At 39.6% G+C, this 20,371-nt stretch overlaps 1 protein-coding gene across 2 annotated transcripts in view; it reads left to right on the forward strand.

Annotated features, from left to right (window-relative positions):
* polr3f (polymerase (RNA) III (DNA directed) polypeptide F) overlaps positions 1-17,276 on the forward strand; it is a 28,402-nt gene extending 11,126 nt beyond the window's left edge. For both annotated transcript variants that reach the window (XM_061881136.1, XM_061881135.1), the window contains exons 5-10: positions 2,454-2,521; positions 3,995-4,107; positions 7,919-8,062; positions 16,505-16,612; positions 16,677-16,868; positions 16,935-17,276. In XM_061881136.1, the coding sequence (XP_061737120.1) occupies positions 2,454-2,521; positions 3,995-4,107; positions 7,919-8,062; positions 16,505-16,612; positions 16,677-16,868; positions 16,935-17,012 (703 nt within the window). In that variant the 3' untranslated portion in view covers positions 17,013-17,276. The remainder of the gene's footprint in view (positions 1-2,453; positions 2,522-3,994; positions 4,108-7,918; positions 8,063-16,504; positions 16,613-16,676; positions 16,869-16,934) is intronic.
* Positions 17,277-20,371: the final 3,095 nt, after the last annotated feature.

The following is a 20,371-nucleotide window of genomic DNA, read 5'->3' on the forward strand; positions in this document are numbered from 1 at the left end:
AGCAACTACCACATAACCGCGTAGATACAACAGAAAAACCTAGTATCTCAAGGGACCAATCGGAGCTTCTTTGTCAGTCGTCTTATTGTCTTTAATGAGACATTTGCATGAATGGGGGCCGATGGTCAACCTGATTATGTGATATTATGGCAGGAGGGGATATTTGGAAGATTGGCCCAGGACGTTGCAAGTACCTTCATTAAATGTATTGTTCTTGATACTTCCCCTTGCATACTCTTTTGGGCAGATAGCTGTGGAGGTCAAAATAAAAACTGGACGCTGTACACGGCTCTTGCCCAATGTGCAGACGCAGAATGGGGCCCACCCGAGATCGTGATCAAATATCTGGAGAAAGGGCACACGTTCATGAGAGCAGATTCAATCCATGGCTCAATCGGCAAGAAAATGAGATCTGAAGAAAACATCTACACGTTTGATGACTTTGTAGATCTTTGTAAGACAGCATCAAGATGGATTGATTTTCCTTTGTTTTCTCAAAATTGAGCTAGAAGTGAGTTACAAGGTTTTGCCTTTGGACGGGAGATTGGCTCTGTACAAATTATAAACGCAACATAACACTTACCCAGAATGCAATATATCCATGACTCTTGGCTATATTATACACACGCTAGCTGTCTAATCTCTCTCTTGTCCCCACAATTTCCCCCTCTGTCTTCCTTTTTTTCTCTTTCTATCCCCTCCTGCTCCAGCCCGGCTGCACCAATTGATAATATAAATACATTTAATAAAGTCAAATTCAAATAAGGCAACAAGAAAAGTATCCTACACTTCTCTTTTGTACAGTAAATCTGAACAGCCGATATGGACATCTACGTCAACTAGATGATTTGCCTGAGAAGCTGGACAGGACAAAAAAACAAAAAACATGTGTGACAGTCCATTACAGCATGCCTGTGTGACAGTCCATTACATCATACCTGTGTGACAGTCCATTACATCAAATGTATGTGACAGTCCATTACATCATATGTGTGTGACAGTCCATTACATCAAATGTATGTGACAGTCCATTACATCATATGTGTGTGACAGTCCATTACATCATATGTATGTGACAGTCCATTACATCATATGTGTGTGACAGTCCATTACAGCATACGTGTGTGACAGACCATTACATCATACCTGTGTGACAGACCATGACATCATACCTGTGTGACAGTCATTACATCATATGTGTGTGACAGACCATTACATCATATGTGTGTGACAGACCATTACATCATATGTGTGTGACAGACCATTACATCATACGTGTGTGACAGACCATTATATCGTCCATTGGGAATTAAATTTTTTTTTTTTTCTGAGTTTGATGCATGTTATATTATTTGCACAGATATGTTATTTATTTTATCGGGAAATACTATTTTTGTACTTTATTGATGTTATGTAATTTTGTGTTACTTAAACTGTTTATTTTATGTGCTGTTAATACCCATCTTGACTAACTGGTTAATAAGAGTACTTCCTGTTTTGGTGTTGTGACTTTATATTGTTGTTTTGTCTTAACATTGTTGTTTTGTGTTGTGACTTTATATTGTTGTGTTGTGACTTCATATTGTTGTGACTTCATGTTGTTGTGTTGTGACGTGATATCGTTGTTGTGACCTCAGGTTGTGTTTTGGCTTTATATTGTTGTGTTGTGACTTCATGTTGTTGTGTTGTAACCTCATGTTGTTGTGTTGTGACCTCATGCTGTTGTGTTGTGACCTCATGTTGTTGTGTTGTGACCTCATGTTGTTGTGTCGTGGCTTTATGTTGTTGTGTTTTGGCTTATTATTGTTGTGTTGTTGTGTTGTGTCTTCATGTTGTTGTGTTGTGACTTCATTGTGTTGTGTTACAGTGTATTTTCTGGACTATAGAGTGCACCAGCATATATAAGCCACACCCACTCAATTTTAGAAGAAAAAGAACAGTTTCCATATATTGTGTTAATGTTTCATATATTGTGTTAGTCTTTTATATGTTGTGTTTGTGTTTCATAGATTGTGTTAGTGTTTTATATATTGTGTTAGTCTTTTATATGTTGTGTTTGTGTTTCATAGATTGTGTTAGTGTTTTATATATTGTGTTAGTCTTTTATATGTTGTGTTTGTGTTTCATATATTGTGTTAGTGTTTCATATATTGTGTTTGTGTTTCATATATTGTGTTAGTGTTTTATATATTGTGTTAGTCTTTTATATGTTGTGTTTGTGTTTCATATATTGTGTTAGTGTTTCATATATTGTGTTTGTGTTTCATATAGTGTGTTAGTGTTTTATATATTGTGTTAGTCTTTCATATATTGTGTTAGTGTTTCATATATTGTGTTTGTGTTTCATATATTGTGTTAGTGTTTCATACATTGTGTTAGTGTTTCATATATTGTGTTAGTGTGTGTGTTGGCGTGCTAACCCTGTATGAGTGATGTGTTCTTGTGTGTGACAGTAAGATGAAAGGTTCTGACAACCAGGAGAAACTAGTCTATCAGATCATTGAAGATGCTGCAAACAAAGGTAGGAACACACCTGTACACTGTGCTAACATTACTGCACCTGTCTACTCAGACACAACTGTACACTGTGCTAACATTACTGCACCTGTCTACTCAGACACACCTGTACACTGTGCTAACATTACTGCACCTGTCTACTCAGACAGACCTGTACACTGTGCTAACATTACTGCACCTGTCTACTCAGACACACCTGTACACTGTGCTAACATTACTGCACCTGTCTACTCAGACACACCTGTACACTGTGCTAACATTACTGCACCGGTCTACTCAGACAGACCTGTACACTGTGCTAACATTACTGCACCTGTCTACTCAGACACACCTGTACACTGTGCTAACATTAGTGCATCTGTCTACTCAGACACACCTGTACACTGTGCTAACATTACTGCACCTGTCTACTCAGACACACCTGTACACTGTGCTAACATTAGTGCACCTGTCTACTCAGACACACCTGTACACTGTGCTAACATTACTGCACCTGTCTACTCAGACACACCTGTACACTGTGCTAACATTACTGCACCTGTCTACTCAGACAGACCTGTATACTGTGCTAACATTAGTGCATCTGTCTACTCAGACACACCTGTACACTGTGCTAACATTACTGCACCTGTCTACTCAGACACACCTGTACACTGTGCTAACATTACTGCACCTGTCTACTCAGACACACCTGTACACTGTGCTAACATTAGTGCACCTGTCTACTCAGACACACCTGTACACTGTGCTAACATTAGTGCACCTGTCTACTCAGACACACCTGTACATTGTGCTAACATTACTGCACCTGTCCACTCAGGCACGCCTGTACACTGTGCTAACATTACTGCACCTGTCTACTCAGACACGCCTGTACACTGTGCTAACATTAGTGCATCTGTCTACTCAGACACACCTGTACACTGTGCTAACATTACTGCACCTGTCTACTCAGACACACCTGTACACTGTGCTAACATTGCTGCACCTGTCCACTGTGCTAACATTACTGCACCTGTCTACTCAGACACACCTGTACACTGTGCTAACATTACTGCACCTGTCTACTCAGACACACCTGTACACTGTGCTAACATTACTGCACCTGTCTACTCAGACACACCTGTACACTGTGCTAACATTACTGCACCTGTCTACTCAGACATACCTGTACACTGTGCTAACATTACTGCACCTGTCTACTCAGACAGACCTGTACACTATGCTAACATTAGTGTATCTGTCCACTCAGACACACCTGTACACTGTGCTAACATTAGTGCACCTGTCTACTCAGACACACCTGTACACTGTGCTAACATTACTGCACCTGTCTACTCAGACACACCTGTACACTGTGCTAACATTACTGCACCTGTCTACTCAGACACACCTGTACACTGTGCTAACATTACTGCACCTGTCTACTCAGACACACCTGTACACTGTGCTAACATTACTGCACCTGTCAACTCAGGTATCTGGAGCAGAGACATCCGCTTCAAGAGCAACCTTCCTCTCACAGAGATCAACAAGATCCTGAAGAACTTGGAGAGTAAAAAACTCATCAAAGCTGTGAAGTCTGTGGCGGTGAGTCCAGCTCAGCACCTGTACAGGTGCACACCTCACTACAGTCACGCATGGGACACGCCCCTTTATGACAGCTGATCACATCCCTAGATAGACATAGGACACGCCCCTTAATGACAGCTGATCACATCCCTAGATAGACATAGGACACGCCCCTTAATGACAGCTGATCACATCCCTAGATAGACATAGGACATGCCCCTTTATGACAGCTGATCACTTCCATAGACATAGGACACGCCCCTTTATGACAGTATATCAGATACTCCTTCCATGTAGTCTTCCACTTCACATTACTACAACATGTGTACTACTGTACTGTACTCCTCCTTCCAAGTAGTCTTCTACTTCACATAACTACAAAATACAAATTGTAGTGTGTACTGATGTTAAACACTATATATACTTCATTACACATGTACTATATTTTATATAGACACTTTATATAGACACTTTATATAGACACTTTATATAGACACTTAAACATGCAAAAGGGTTTGGTTAGTGTGTGCTGATGTTATAAATAATGTAGGCTTGACTGCACATGTCATACATCACCATGTTGATGGACATGTTCTAATTCTATCAGTGTTGGCTTTCAGCAGCACATTCACTCTTTAATATTGTTCCCAGGATTCTTTAATAATGTTCCCAGGATTTTTTAATAATGTTCCCAGGATTCTTTAATAATGTTCCCAGGATTCTTTAATAATGTTCCCAGGATTCTTTAATAATGTTCCCTGGATTCTTTAATAATATTCCCTGGATTCTTTAATATTGTTCCCAGGATTCTTTAATATTGTTCCTAGGATTTTTTAATAATGTTCCCAGGATTCGTTAATATTGTTCCTAGGATTTTCTAATAAAGTTCCCAGGATTCTTTAATAATGTTCCCAGGATTCTTTGATAATGTTCCCAGGATTCTTTAATACTGTTCCCAGGATTGTGTGTAGGTGCAGGCAGGTTTAAAGAGAATGCAGGTGTCATTGTACATCTAAATCAGGGGTAGGGAACCTCTGGCTCTGGAGCCAGATGTGGCTCTTTTGATGACTGCACCTGGCCCTCAGATAAACATTAGCTGACATTGCTTAACACGATAAGTAATTCGTAATTCCGCTGGTAATCACAGTTTTGATTGATAGATTGATTGAAACTTTTATTAGTAGATTGCACAGTACAGTACATATTCCCTACAATTGACCACTAAATGCTAGCACCCCAAAAAGTTTTTCAACTTGTTTAAGTCGAGACCCACGTAAATCAATTCATGGTACGTGTTAAAGTGTTAAAAACAACGTTGAAAATATAAAACATTCTCTTTCATTTTAATCCATCCATCCATTTCTACCCCACAATTTCAAGAAGTCACATTAAGAAGTATTTTATTTATTATTGGTTAGCTTCAGAATAACAATGTTATTAAAAAGAATAAGAGACTTATTATACTCTAAAAATGTTGGACTTACTTACAAACACATGCCTTTAGTTGTGTTCAGTCTAAAAAAAATATTATATGGCTCTCACAGAAATTATTTTTGAAATATTTGGCTTTCATAGCTCTCTTCGCCAAAAAGGATCCCGACCCCTGATATAAAGTATATCAAAATAAGCAAAAATAATGCCACCAAGTCAGATATTGCTACTTTTTTCAGGCTCCTGATTGGATAAAAAGTGCATGACTGTTTGTGTGTGTGTGTGTGTGTGTGTGTGTGTGTGTGTGTGTGTGTGTGTGTGTGTGTGTGTGTGTGTGTGTGTGTGTGTGTGTGTGTGTGTGTGTGTGTGTGTGTGTGTGTGTGTGTGTGTGTGTGTGTGTGTGCAGACATCAATACTTTGAAGCTACACTTGTGTGGATGGACATTGTTTTAACCCCAAATATGTCTTTTTGAAACTACTCTTGTGTTCCTGTGGACATGGCCTAAAGCTCACGTTTGGCATGGACTTTACACTTGTTGCACAGCGTGTGTAGGTCACACATCATACACTGCACACTTCAAATGTTTAGGTGTTGCACAGCGTGTGTAGGTCACACATCATACACTGCACACTTCAAATGTTTAGGTGTTGCACAGCGTGTGTAGGTCACACATCTTTCACTGCCCACTTCAAATGTTTAGGTGTTGCACAGCGTGTGTAGGTCACACATCATACACTGCACACTTCAAATGTTTAGGTGTTGCACAGCGTGTGTAGGTCACACATCATACACTGCACACTTCAAATGTTTAGGTGTTGCACAGCGTGTGTAGGTCACACATCATACACTGCACACTTCAAATGTTTAGGTGTTGCACAGCGTGTGTAGGTCACACATCATACACTGCACACTTCAAATGTTTAGGTGTTGCACAGCGTGTGTAGGTCACACATCATACACTGCACACTTCAAATGTTTAGGTGTTGCACAGCGTGTGTAGGTCACAAATCATACACTGCACACTTCAAATGTTTAGGTGTTGCACAGCGTGTGTAGGTCACACATCATACACTGCACACTTCAAATGTTTAGGTGTTGCACAGCGTGTGTAGGTCACACATCATACACTGCACACTTCAAATGTTTAGGTGTTGCACAGCGTGTGTAGGTCACACATCATACACTGCACACTTCAAATGCAGTATTAAAGGCACTAACTGATCCACTTTTTATGTTTGATATCATGAAAAGTGTTGTTATTGTTGCTACTAAGAGTATAGTTTAATTTTCACTTTCTCAGCCAATATTCCTTTTGAAGTAATGTTTTATATATCTGTGTGTTTCCATCTCAAACATGTCATGGTAGCAAAATGAACATTGATGACTATTTTGCATGCGGTGAACTGTGTTGCATTCTTCAAATGTAAAACTGTTGTCGTCATTATTAAGTGCTTTGTCTTTTTATATTGTGTATGTATTGTTGGCAGCTTGAAAACAGCTCAGCAGATTTAAACGGCAGCCCATAATAATGATGTAAAAGGCAGGTGGGACAAGAAGTTGGTGTATGCGGTCACAGCACACAGCACATAGGGCTGTGAGCGCACATGTTTGTATTAGCACACACAAATTGGCACAGTCAACCACGGACACATTTCAGCTGTGCGTGTCAGCCTTCAATATTGAAAACAGGCGTTCAGGAAATAAAAGACAATTAGGCCAAACGCACTGCGATGAGGTGGCGACTTGTCCAGGGTGTACCCCGCCTTCCGCCCGATTGTAGCTGAGATAGGCGCCAGCGCCCCCCGCGACCCCAAAAGGGAATAAGCGGTAGAAAATGGATGGATGGATAGGCCAAACGCAATATTTAGGGCACATCTTAACATGTGTCATTAAACCTCAATTCAGCAAAACTATTGCCCCGGCCCAGCTGCAGCAAATAATAATATAAATACAAATAATGCAACAAGAGAAGTATCTTTTGGAAAGTACATGTGTATCATCTACATCTACATAAGGATTTGTCTGACAGGCTGGACAGGACAAAAAAAAAAGATTTATTCGATTACTAGATGAATGGATCGGGATATTGGACACAATACTCCATTACTCAAATATTCAATAGCTGTAGCAGTACTAGAGACATATAAATAACACAAAAATGGCTACCACAACCATAATGAGAAACATTCAAAGTACAGTAGCACAGTAGGCCCAAGTATTTATCAAGCACCACTACAATGACCAACACCAAAGTGCGGTTACACAGTAGGCCTATGTATTCATCAAGCAACAATTGATTTAACTTGATAATATATGCAGGACTACAGAAATATAAATAACACAAAAGTGGCTACCACAGTACTATTTGTGTACTTTGTGTGTATTATATGTGTACAGGCGTCCAAGAAGAAGGTGTACATGTTGTACAACGTGCAACCTGACCGCTCGGTGACTGGGGGGGCGTGGTACAGCGACCAGGACTTTGAGTCGGAGTTTGTGGAGGTTCTCAACCAGCAGTGCTTCAAGTTCCTGCAGACCAAGGTGAGTGTGCCTGTGGGTGGGTGACGCTGATGCTAAGGTTTTAGCGCTAACGTTTTGATGCTGAGGTTTTAATACTAACGTATCTTCTGGCCCAATACATGGTCCCAGGCACACCAGTCCTCAATCAAGATCTTTGAGTGTCTTTGTAACCGTGCCTTGACAGTCCTCGACAAGAAGAATATACCACCATATCATCATTGCCAAATTTTGAAGTTTTACCAATTGTATTTACAAACCCCGTTTCCATATGAGTTGGGAAATTGTGTTAGATGTAAATATAAACAGAATACAATGATTTGCAAATCCTTTTCAACCCATATTCAGTTGAATATTCTACAAAAACAACATATTTGATGTTCAAAATCATTTTTTTATTTTTTTTCTGCAAATAATCATTAACTTTAGAATTTGATGCCAGCAACACGTGAAAAAGAAGTTGGGAAAGGTGGCAATAAATACTGATAAATTTGAGAAAGTCTCATCAAACACTTATTTGGAACATCCCACAGGTGTGCAGGCTAATTGGGAACAGGTGGGTGCCATGATTGGGTATAAAAGCAGCTTCCATGAAACGCTAAGTAATTCACAAACAAGGATGGGGTGAGGGTCACCACTTTGTAAGCAAATTGTCGAACAGTTTTAGAACAACATTCCTCAACGAGTTATTGCAAGGAAATTAGGGATTTTACCATCTACGGTCCGTAAATCATCAAAAGGTTCAGAGAATCTGGAGAAATCACTGCACGTAAGCGATGATATTACGGACCTTTGATCCCTCAAGCGGTACTGCATCGAAAACCCACATCAGTGTGTAAAGGATATCACCACATGGGCTCAGGAACACTTCATAACACCACTGTCAGTAACTACAGTTGGTCGCTACATCTGTAAGTGCAAGTTAAAACTCTACTATGCAAAGCGAAAGCCATTTATCAACAACACCCAGGAACGCCGCCGGCTTCGCTGGGCCCGAGCTCATCTAAGATGGACTGATGCAAAGTGGAAAAGTATTCTGTGGTCTGACGAGTCCACATTTCAAATTATATTTGGAAACTGTGGGCGTGGTTTCCTCCAGAACAAAGAGGAAAATAACCATCTGGATTGTTATAGGCGCAAAGTTGAAAAGCCAGCAACTGTGATGGTATGGGGGTGTATTAGTGCCCAAGGCATGGGTAACTTACACATCTGTGAAGGCACCATTAGGTGTTGCACAGCGTGTGTAGATCACACATCATACACTGCACATATGTTGCTCCAAAACCATACAGGTTTTGGAGCAACATATGTTGTCATCCAAGCACCGTTATCATGGACGCCCCTGCTTATTTCAGCAAAACAATGCCAATCCACGTGTTACAACAGCGTGGCTTCGTAGTAAAAGAGTGCGGGTACTTTCCTGGCCCGCCCCGACCTGTCTCCCATGGAAATTGTGTGGCGCATTATGAAGCGTAAAATACGACAACAAGACCCCGGACTGTTGAAGGACAGATGCTCTACATAAAACAAGAATGGTAAAGAATTCCACTTTCGAAGCTTCAACAATTATTTTCCTCAGTTCCCAAACGTTTATTGAGTGTTGTTAAAAGAAAAAGTGATGTAACACAGTGGTGAACATGCCCTTTCCCAACTACTTTGGCACGTATTGCAGCCACGAAATTCTAAGTTAATTATTATTTGCAAAAAAAAAACTGTTTATGAGTTTGAACATCAAATATGTTGTCTTTGTAGCATATTCAACTGAATATGGGTTGAAAAGGATTTGCAAATCATTGTATTCTGTTTATATTTACATCTAACACAATTTCCCAACTCATATGGAAACAGGGTTTGTAGTTCCACACAATCACACTGCTGTTGAAATGCTTGGATAACTCTGCAAGGCAGTCAGAGGACTGCAGAGTGGCAGCACATCTACCACCCAGCTGTTGTGTTCCATTGCCCAGACTGCCTTTTCAATAACAGGAGCACAACTATGAAACTCTCTTCCTGACACTTGTAAAGTATACCTGCACTTCTCACTTTCAAAGAACTAAGACAATTATGACTCGTTGAGCAACAATCCTGTTCCCATGTTTACTTTTTACTCATTTTTACTAATTGGCTTTTATCTAGTCTGCACTTTGTCTGTCTTATTGTTATTATCATTATTGTTTTTATCTAGTTTACAGTTTGTATCATTTCTATTATCATTATTATCGACTCATCTTATCCTTATTCTATTTTTTATTTTCCTATTTTAATGATGTTGGATCTGTGTTGTTGTTGTTGTTGTTGTTGTTGGGACAAGTGTTGTAAATGAGCTTTGGCTACAAACACTATGATGCATACATTAGGTTGTGATACTATGGTTGTGATGGTCAGGTTGTGATACTATGGTTGTGATACTATGGTTGTGATGGTCAGGTTGTGATACTATGGTTGTGATGGTCAGGTTGTGATACTATGTTTGTGATGGTCATGTTGTGATACTATGGTTGTGATACTATGGTTGTGATGGTCATGTTGTGATACTATGGTTGTGATACTATGGTTGTGATGGTCATGTTGTGATACTATGGTTGTGATACTATGGTTGTGATGGTCAGGTTGTGATACTATGGTTGTGATGGTCAGGTTGTGATACTATGTTTGTGATGGTCATGTTGTGATACTATGTTTGTGATGGTCATGTTGTGATACTATGGTTGTGATGGTCAGGTTGTGATACTATGTTTGTGATGGTCATGTTGTGATACTATGGTTGTGATACTATGTTTGTGATACTATGGTTGTGATGGTCATGTTGTGATACTATGGTTGTGATGGTCAGGTTGTGATACTATGTTTGTGATGGTCATGTTGTGATACTATGGTTGTGATACTATGGTTGTGATGGTCAGGTTGTGATACTATGGTTGTGATGGTCATGTTGTGATACTATGGTTGTGATGGTCAGGTTGTGATACTATGTTTGTGATGGTCATGTTGTGATACTATGGTTGTGATACTATGTTTGTGATACTATGGTTGTGATACTATGGTTGTGATACTATGGTTGTGATACTATGGTTGTGATGGTCAGGTTGTGATACTATGTTTGTGATGGTCATGTTGTGATACTATGGTTGTGATACTATGTTTGTGATTGTCATGTTGTGGTACTATGGTTGTGATGGTCAGGTTGTGATACTATGTTTGTGATGGTCATGTTGTGATACTATGGTTGTGATACTATGTTTGTGATACTATGGTTGTGATGGTCAGGTTGTGATACTATGGTTGTGATGGTCATGTTGTGATACTATGGTTGTGATGGTCAGGTTGTGATACTATGTTTGTGATGGTCATGTTGGGATACTATGGTTGTGATACTATGGTTGTGATGGTCAGGTTGTGATACTATGGTTGTGATGGTCATGTTGTGATACTATGGTTGTGATACTATGGTTGTGATGGTCAGGTTGTGATACTATGTTTGTGATGGTCATGTTGTGATACTATGGTTGTGATACTATGGTTGTGATACTATGGTTGTGATGGTCAGGTTGTGATACTATGGTTGTGATGGTCAGGTTGTGATACTATGTTTGTGATACTATGGTTGTGATGGTCAGGTTGTGATACTATGGTTGTGATGGTCAGGTTGTGATACTATGGTTGTGATGGTCAGGTTGTGATACTATGGTTGTGATGGTCATGTTGTGATACTATCGTTGTGATACTATCGTTGTGATACTATGTTTGTGATACTATGGTTGTGATGGTCAGGTTGTGATACTATGGTTGTGATGGTCAGGTTGTGATACTATGTTTGTGATGGTCATGTTGTGATACTATGGTTGTGATGGTCATGTTGTGATACTATGGTTGTGATGGTCAGGTTGTGATACTATGTTTGTGATGGTCATGTTGTGATACTATGGTTGTGATGGTCAGGTTGTGATGGTCAGGTTGTGATACTATGGTTGTGATGGTCATGTTGTGATACTATGGTTGTGATACTATGGTTGTGATGGTCAGGTTGTGATACTATGTTTGTGATGGTCATGTTGTGATACTATGGTTGTGATACTATGTTTGTGATACTATGGTTGTGATACTATGGTTGTGATACTATGGTTGTGATACTATGGTTGTGATGGTCAGGTTGTGATACTATGGTTGTGATGGTCAGGTTGTGATACTATGTGTGATACTATGGTTGTGATGGTCAGGTTGTGATACTATGTTTGTGATACTATGGTTGTGATGGTCAGGTTGTGATACTATGGTTGTGATGGTCAGGTTGTGATACTATGGTTGTGATGGTCATGTTGTGATACTATCGTTGTGATACTATGTTTGTGATACTATGGTTGTGATGGTCAGGTTGTGATACTATGTTTGTGATGGTCATGTTGTGATACTATGGTTGTGATGGTCATGTTGTGATACTATGGTTGTGATGGTCAGGTTGTGATACTATGTTTGTGATGGTCATGTTGTGATACTATGGTTGTGATACTATGGTTGTGATGGTCAGGTTGTGATACTATGGTTGTGATGGTCATGTTGTCATACTATGGTTGTGATGGTCAGGTTGTGATACTATGTTTGTGATGGTCATGTTGTGATACTATGGTTGTGATACTATGTTTGTGATACTATGGTTGTGATGGTCAGGTTGTGATACTATGGTTGTGATGGTCAGGTTGTGATACTATGTTTGTGATGGTCATGTTGTGATACTATGGTTGTGATACTATGGTTGTGATGGTCAGGTTGTGATACTATGGTTGTGATACTATGGTTGTGATGGTCAGGTTGTGATACTATGGTTGTGATACTATGTTTGTGATACTATGGTTGTGATGGTCAGGTTGTGATACTATGGTTGTGATGGTCAGGTTGTGATACTATGGTTGTGATACTATGTTTGTGATACTATGGTTGTGATGGTCAGGTTGTGATACAATGGTTGTGATACTATGGTTGTGATGGTCAGGTTGTGATACTATGTTTGTGATACTATGGTTGTGATGGTCAGGTTGTGATACTATGGTTGTGATGGTCAGGTTGTGATACTATGGTTGTGATGGTCAGGTTGTGATACTATGGTTGTGATGGTCAGGTTGTGATACTATGGTTGTGATGGTCAGGTTTTGATACTATGTTTGTGATGGTCATGTTGTGATACTATGGTTGTGATGGTCAGGTTGTGATACTATGGTTGTGATGGTCAGGTTGTGATACTGTTTGTGATACTATGGTTGTGATGGTCAGGCTGTGATACTATGGTTGTGATGGTCAGGTTGTGATACTATGTTTGTGATACTATGGTTGTGATGGTCAGGTTGTGATACTATGGTTGTGATGGTCAGGTTGTGATACTATGGTTGTGATGGTCAAGTTGTGATACTATGGTTGTGATGGTCAGGTTGTGATACTATGGTTGTGATGGTCATGTTGTGATACTATGGTTGTGATGGTCAGGTTGTGATACTATGGTTGTGATGGTCAGGTTGTGATACTATGGTTGTGATGTTCAGGTTGTGATGGTCAAGTTGTGATACTATGGTTGTGATGGTCAGGTTGTGATACTATGGTTGTGATGGTCAGGTTGTGATACTATGTTGGCGATGGTCATGTTGTGATACTATGGTTGTGATGGTCAGGTTGTGATATTATGGTTGTGATGGTCAGGTTGTGATACTATGGTTGTGATGGTCAGGTTGTGATACTATGTTTGTGATACTATGGTTGTGATGGTCAGGTTGTGATACTATGGTTGTGATGGTCAGGTTGTGATACTATGGTTGTGATGGTCATGTTGTGATACTATGGTTGTGATGGTCATTTTGTGATACTATGGTTATGATACTATGGTTGTGATGGTCATGTTGTGATACTATGGTTGTGATGGTCAGGTTGTGATACTATGGTTGTGATGGTCAGGTTGTGATACTATGGTTGTGATGGTCATGTTGTGATACTATGGTTGTGATACTATGGTTGTGATGGTCATGTTGTGATACTAAGGTTGTGATGGTCAGGTTGTGATACTATGGTTGTGATGGTCATGTTGTGATACTATGGTTGTGATACTATGGTTGTGATGGTCATGTTGTGATACTAAGGTTGTGATGGTCAGGTTGTGATACTATGGTTGTGATGGTCAGGTTGTGATACTATGGTTGTGATGGTCAGGTTGTGATACTATGGTTGTGATGGTCAGGTTGTGATACTATGTTTGTGATGGTCATGTTGTGATACTATGGTTGTGATGGTCAAGTTGTGATACTAGGGTTGTGATGGTCATGTTGTGATACTATGTTGGTGATACTATGGTTGTGATGGTCATGTTGTGATACTATGGTTGTGATGGTCAGGATGTGATACTATGGTTGTGATGGTCATGTTGTGATACTATGGTTGTGATGGTCAGGTTGTGATATTATGGTTGTGATGGTCAGGTTGTGATACTATGGTTGTGATGGTCAGGTTGTGATACTATGGTTGTGATGGTCAGGATGTGATACTATGGTTGTGATGGTCAGGTTGTGATATTATGGTTGTGATGGTCAGGTTGTGATACTATGGTTGTGATGGTCAGGTTGTGATACTATGGTTGTGATGGTCAGGTTGTGATACTATGGTTGTGATGGTCAGGTTGTGATACTATGGTTGTGATGGTCAGGTTGTGATACTATGGTTGTGATGGTCATTTTGTGATACTATGGTTGTGATGGTCATGTTGTGATACTATGGTTGTGATGGTCAGGTTGTGATACTATGGTTGTGATGGTCAGGTTGTGATGCTATGGTTGTGATGGTCAGGTTGTGATATTATGGTTGTGATGGTCAGGTTGTGATACTATGGTTGTGATGGTCATGTTGTGATACTATGGTTGTGATACTATGGTTGTGATGGTCAGGTTGTGATACTCTGGTTGTGATGGTCAGGTTGTGATACTATGGTTGTGATGGTCAGGTTGTGATACTATGGTTGTGATGGTCATGCTGTGATACTATGGTTGTGATGGTCATGTTGTGATACTATGGTTGTGATGGTCAGGTTGTGATACTATGTTTGTGATGGTCATGTTGTGATACTATGGTTGTGATACTATGTTTGTGATACTATGGTTGTGATGGTCAGGTTGTGATACTATGGTTGTGATGGTCAGGTTGTGATACTATGTTTGTGATGGTCATGTTGTGATACTATGGTTGTGATACTATGGTTGTGATGGTCAGGTTGTGATACTATGGTTGTGATACTATGGTTGTGATGGTCAGGTTGTGATACTATGGTTGTGATACTATGTTTGTGATACTATGGTTGTGATGGTCAGGTTGTGATACTATGGTTGTGATACTATGGTTGTGATGGTCAGGTTGTGATACTATGGTTGTGATACTATGTTTGTGATGCTATGGTTGTGATGGTCAGGTTGTGATACAATGGTTGTGATACTATGGTTGTGATGGTCAGGTTGTGATACTATGTTTGTGATACTATGGTTGTGATGGTCAGGTTGTGATACTATGGTTGTGATGGTCAGGTTGTGATACTATGGTTGTGATGGTCAGGTTTTGATACTATGTTTGTGATGGTCATGTTGTGATACTATGGTTGTGATGGTCAGGTTGTGATACTATGGTTGTGATGGTCAGGTTGTGATACTGTTTGTGATACTATGGTTGTGATGGTCAGGCTGTGATACTATGGTTGTGATGGTCAGGTTGTGATACTATGTTTGTGATACTATGGTTGTGATGGTCAGGTTGTGATACTATGGTTGTGATGGTCAGGTTGTGATACTATGGTTGTGATGGTCAGGTTGTGATACTATGGTTGTGATGGTCAAGTTGTGATACTATGGTTGTGATGGTCAGGTTGTGATACTATGGTTGTGATGGTCATGTTGTGATACTATGGTTGTGATGGTCAGGTTGTGATACTATGGTTGTGATGGTCAGGTTGTGATACTATGGTTGTGATGTTCAGGTTGTGATGGTCAAGTTGTGATACTATGGTTGTGATGGTCAGGTTGTGATACTATGGTTGTGATGGTCAGGTTGTGATACTATGTTGGCGATGGTCATGTTGTGATACTATGGTTGTGATGGTCAGGTTGTGATATTATGGTTGTGATGGTCAGGTTGTGATACTATGGTTGTGATGGTCAGGTTGTGATACTATGTTTGTGATACTATGGTTGTGATGGTCAGGTTGTGATACTATGGTTGTGATGGTCATGTTGTGATACTATGGTTATGATACTATGGTTGTGATGGTCATGTTGTGATAGTATGGTTGTGATGGTCAGGTTGTGATACTATGGTTGTGATGGTCAGGTTGTGATACTATGGTTGTGATGGTCATGTTGTGATACTATGGTTGTGATGGTCATGTTGTGATACTATAGTTGTGATACTATAGTTGTGATACTATGGTTGTGATACAATGGTTGTGGGCAGGCGGAGGCAGCCAGAGACGGCAAGCAGAGTCCCATGATGCAGAGGAACGCTTCCTTCGCCACATCACACGAAGTCTGGAAGTACATCTGCGAGCTGGGAATCAGCAAGGTAGCCCCGCCCCCTCAGGCCCTGTGACTGTGACTGTGACTGACAGCTGTCCATGTGGCGGCAGGTGGACCTGTCCATGGAGGACATGGAGACCATCCTCAACACGCTGGTCTATGACGGCAAAGTGGAGGTGAACGTCATGGCCGCCAAGGAGGGAACGCTGGGCAGCGTGGACGGACACATCAAGCTCTACCGCAGCGTCCACGCCATCGTCCCGCCCACTGGCCTGGTCAAGACGCCCTGTGGCCTCTGCCCGGTAATACGAGGGTGGAAGGTCACCGCCATCTTGGTTGTACCCATAATGTTTCTCGTTGTTTGCCAGGTTTTTGACGACTGTCACCCGGGAGGGGAAATCTCACCCTGGAACTGTGTGTACCTGGACGAGTGGTTGGACTTCTGATGTGTGCGTGTGTGCGTGTGTGTGTGTGTGTGTGTGTGTGTGTGTGTGTGTGTGTGTGTGTGTGTGTGTGTGTGTGTGTGCCTGGAGCAGTGGTTGGACTTCTGATGAGTGGACATCTTGTTGTCACACAGGAAGTCCTCCCTCGATCAATAAAGTTATCAATCCTTCACTGGTGCGAGCATGTTAGCTAAGCTACCTAGCACACCGCTAACGTTCCAATAAATCAACTTAATTTATACAATAAATGTTTTTTAATTGTATCAATATAGTTACTTTTTGTAACTTCTTCAATGCTTCACTTGTGCTAGCACATGTCAGCTCGGCTACCTTGCACACAGCTAATAGTCCAATAAATCAACTTATTGATACATGTTAGATTGTATCAATAGTTATACAAACCCTGTTTCAATATGAGTTGGGAAATTGTGTTAGATGTCCATATAAACAGAATACAATGATTTGCAAATAATTTTCAATTGAATGCACTACAAAGACAAGATATTTGATGTTCAAACTAATACACTTTATTTTATTTTTTGCAAATAATAATTTACTTAGAATTTCATGGCTGCAACACGTGCCAAAGTAGTTGGGAAAGGGCATGTTCACCACTGTGTTACATCACCTTTTCTTTTAACAACACTCAATAAATGTTTGGGAACTGAGGAAACTAATTTTTGAAGCTTTGAAAGTGGAATTCTTTCCCATTCTTGTTTTATGTAGAGCTTCAGTCCTTCAACAGTCCGGGGTCTCCGCTGTCGTATTTTACGCTTCACATTTTCCATGGGAGACAGGTCTGGACTGCAGGCGGGCCAGGAAAATACCCGCTCTCTTTTTTTACAAAGCCACGCTGTTGTAACACCTGCAGAATGTGGCTTGGCATTGTCTCGCTGAAATAAGCAGGGGCGTCCATGCAAAAAAAAAAGGCATTTATATGGCAGCATATGTTGTTCCAAAACCTGTATGTACCTTTCAGCATTAATGGAGTCTTCACAGATGTGTAAGTTACCCATGCCTTGGGCACTAATGCACCCCCATACCATCACACATGCTGGCTTTTCAACTTTGCTTTGATAACAGTCTGGATGGTTCGCTTCCTCTTTGGTCCGGATAACATGATGTCAATTATTTTAAAAAACTATTTGAAATGTGGACTCGTCAGACCACAGAACACTTTTCTACTTTGCATCAGTCCATCTTAGATGATCTCAGGCCCAGAGAAGCCAGCGGTGTTTCTGGATGTTGTTGATAAATGGCTTTCGCTTTGCATAGTAGAGGTTTAACTTGCACTTACAGATGTAGAGACAAACCGTATTTAGTGACAGTGGTTTTCTGAAGTGTTCCTAAGCCCATGTGGTGATATCCTTTAGAGATTGATGTCAGATTTTGATACAGTGTCGTCTGAGGGATGGAAGGTCACGGTCATTCAATGTTGGTTTTCGGCCATGCCGCTTACGTGGAGGGATTTCTCCAAATTCTCTGAACCTTTTGATGATATTATGGAGCGTAGATGTTGAAATCCCTAAATTTCTTGCAATTGCACTTTGACAAAGGTTGTTCTTAAACTGTTTGACTATTTGCTCACGCAGTTGTGGACAAAGGATGGGGCGAGGTACACCCCTTTCTTGTGAAAGACTGAGCATTTTTTGGGAAGCTGCTTTTACAGCCAATCATGGCACCCACCTGTTCCCAATTAGCCTGCACACCTGTGGGATGTTCCAAATAAGTGTTTGATGAGCATTCCTCAACTTTATCAGTATTTATTGCCACCCTTCCCAACTTCTTTGTCACGTGTTGCTGGCATCAATTTCTAAAGTTAATGATTATTTGCAAAAAAAAAAGTTTATGAGTTTGAACATCAAATATGTTGTCTTTGTAGCATATTCAACTGAATATGGCTTGAAAAGGATTTGCAAATTATTGTATTCTGTTTATATTTACATCTAACACAATTTCCCAACTCATATGGAAACAAGGTTTGTATTTGTCACTTCTTCACTTGTGCCAGCATGTTAGCTAGGCTAGTTCGCACACAGCTGAGATTGAAATGATTGCAGTTTATTAAAAGAGCAACCTTGGTTGTCCATAAAAGGATGGAAATATGCAGGTAAGAATATAAATAGTGGAAGAATATCCATCCATTTCCTACCGCTTATTCCCTTTGGAGACGCTGGGGGCGCCGGTGCCTATCTCAGCTACAATCGGGCGGAAGGCGGGGTACACCCTGGACAAGTCACCACCTCATCGACAGACAACATTCACACTCACATTAATAGTGTAAATATGTAGTTAAGAATATAAATAGTACATTTCTTCTTCTTCTTCTTCTCCTCCTCTCGATGATTTATCGTGCAGTGTTAGTGTGAGTGCACCAATTATGGGGGAAATTAATTGTTGATGACATCACCTCCTGATTGAAGGAAACATCCTCAAGGTAAAGATGTGATGACATCATGACTAATGTACACACTGACAGTAATAAAAGAATGAAAGTAATCCAACAATAACATTAATATAGGAATACAAGTTATGTAAGAATAAAAGTAATCCATGAATAGAGTAATATAAGAATAAAAGTAATCCAAGATTAAAAGTAAGATAACAATAAAAATATTCTAAGAATAAAAGTAAGATAAGAATAAATGGAATCCAGGAATAAAAGTTATCTAAGAATAAAAGTAATCCAATAATAAAAGTAATATAAGAATAAGTCATGTAAGAATAAAAGTAATCCAAGAATAAAAGTCATGTACGAATAAAAGTAATAAAAATAAAAGTCATGTAAGAATAAAAGTGATATAAGAATAAGTCATGTAAGAATAAAAGTAATCCAAGAATTAAAGTAATCTAAGAATAAAAGTCGTGTAAGAATAAAAGTAATAAAAATAAAAGTCATGTAAGAATAAAAGTCATGTAAGAAAAGTAATATAATAATAAAAATAATGTAAGAATAGAAGTAATATAAGAATAAAAGTAATATAGGAATAAAAGTCATGTAAGAATAAAAGTAATATAAGAATAAGTCATGTAAGAATGAAAGTAATATAGGAATAAAAGTCATGTAAGAATAAATGTATTATAAGAATTTATTTTTTATTTATTTATTTCGGCAATCTTCACATAAAACAAAGAACAACAAAAAAAGAAAAAAGAAACACTCATTTGAGCAATGATTGAGCCGAAAGGGTGTAGGTTGAAGCAACGCTTATATAAACCTACCCCATCACAACAAGAACAAGGTTCAAAATATATAAAATCTAAAACATGCTTCACTTATATTACTTTTTTTTTTTTAATCTTTTTTTTTTTAAATCTATAAAATAAAAAAGAGTGTTCCAACGAGGGGGGGGGCGTGGTCA

The sequence above is a fragment of the Nerophis ophidion genome, linkage group LG20 (assembly GCF_033978795.1).
Source record: "Nerophis ophidion isolate RoL-2023_Sa linkage group LG20, RoL_Noph_v1.0, whole genome shotgun sequence".
Classification (NCBI taxonomy): domain Eukaryota; kingdom Metazoa; phylum Chordata; class Actinopteri; order Syngnathiformes; family Syngnathidae; genus Nerophis; species Nerophis ophidion.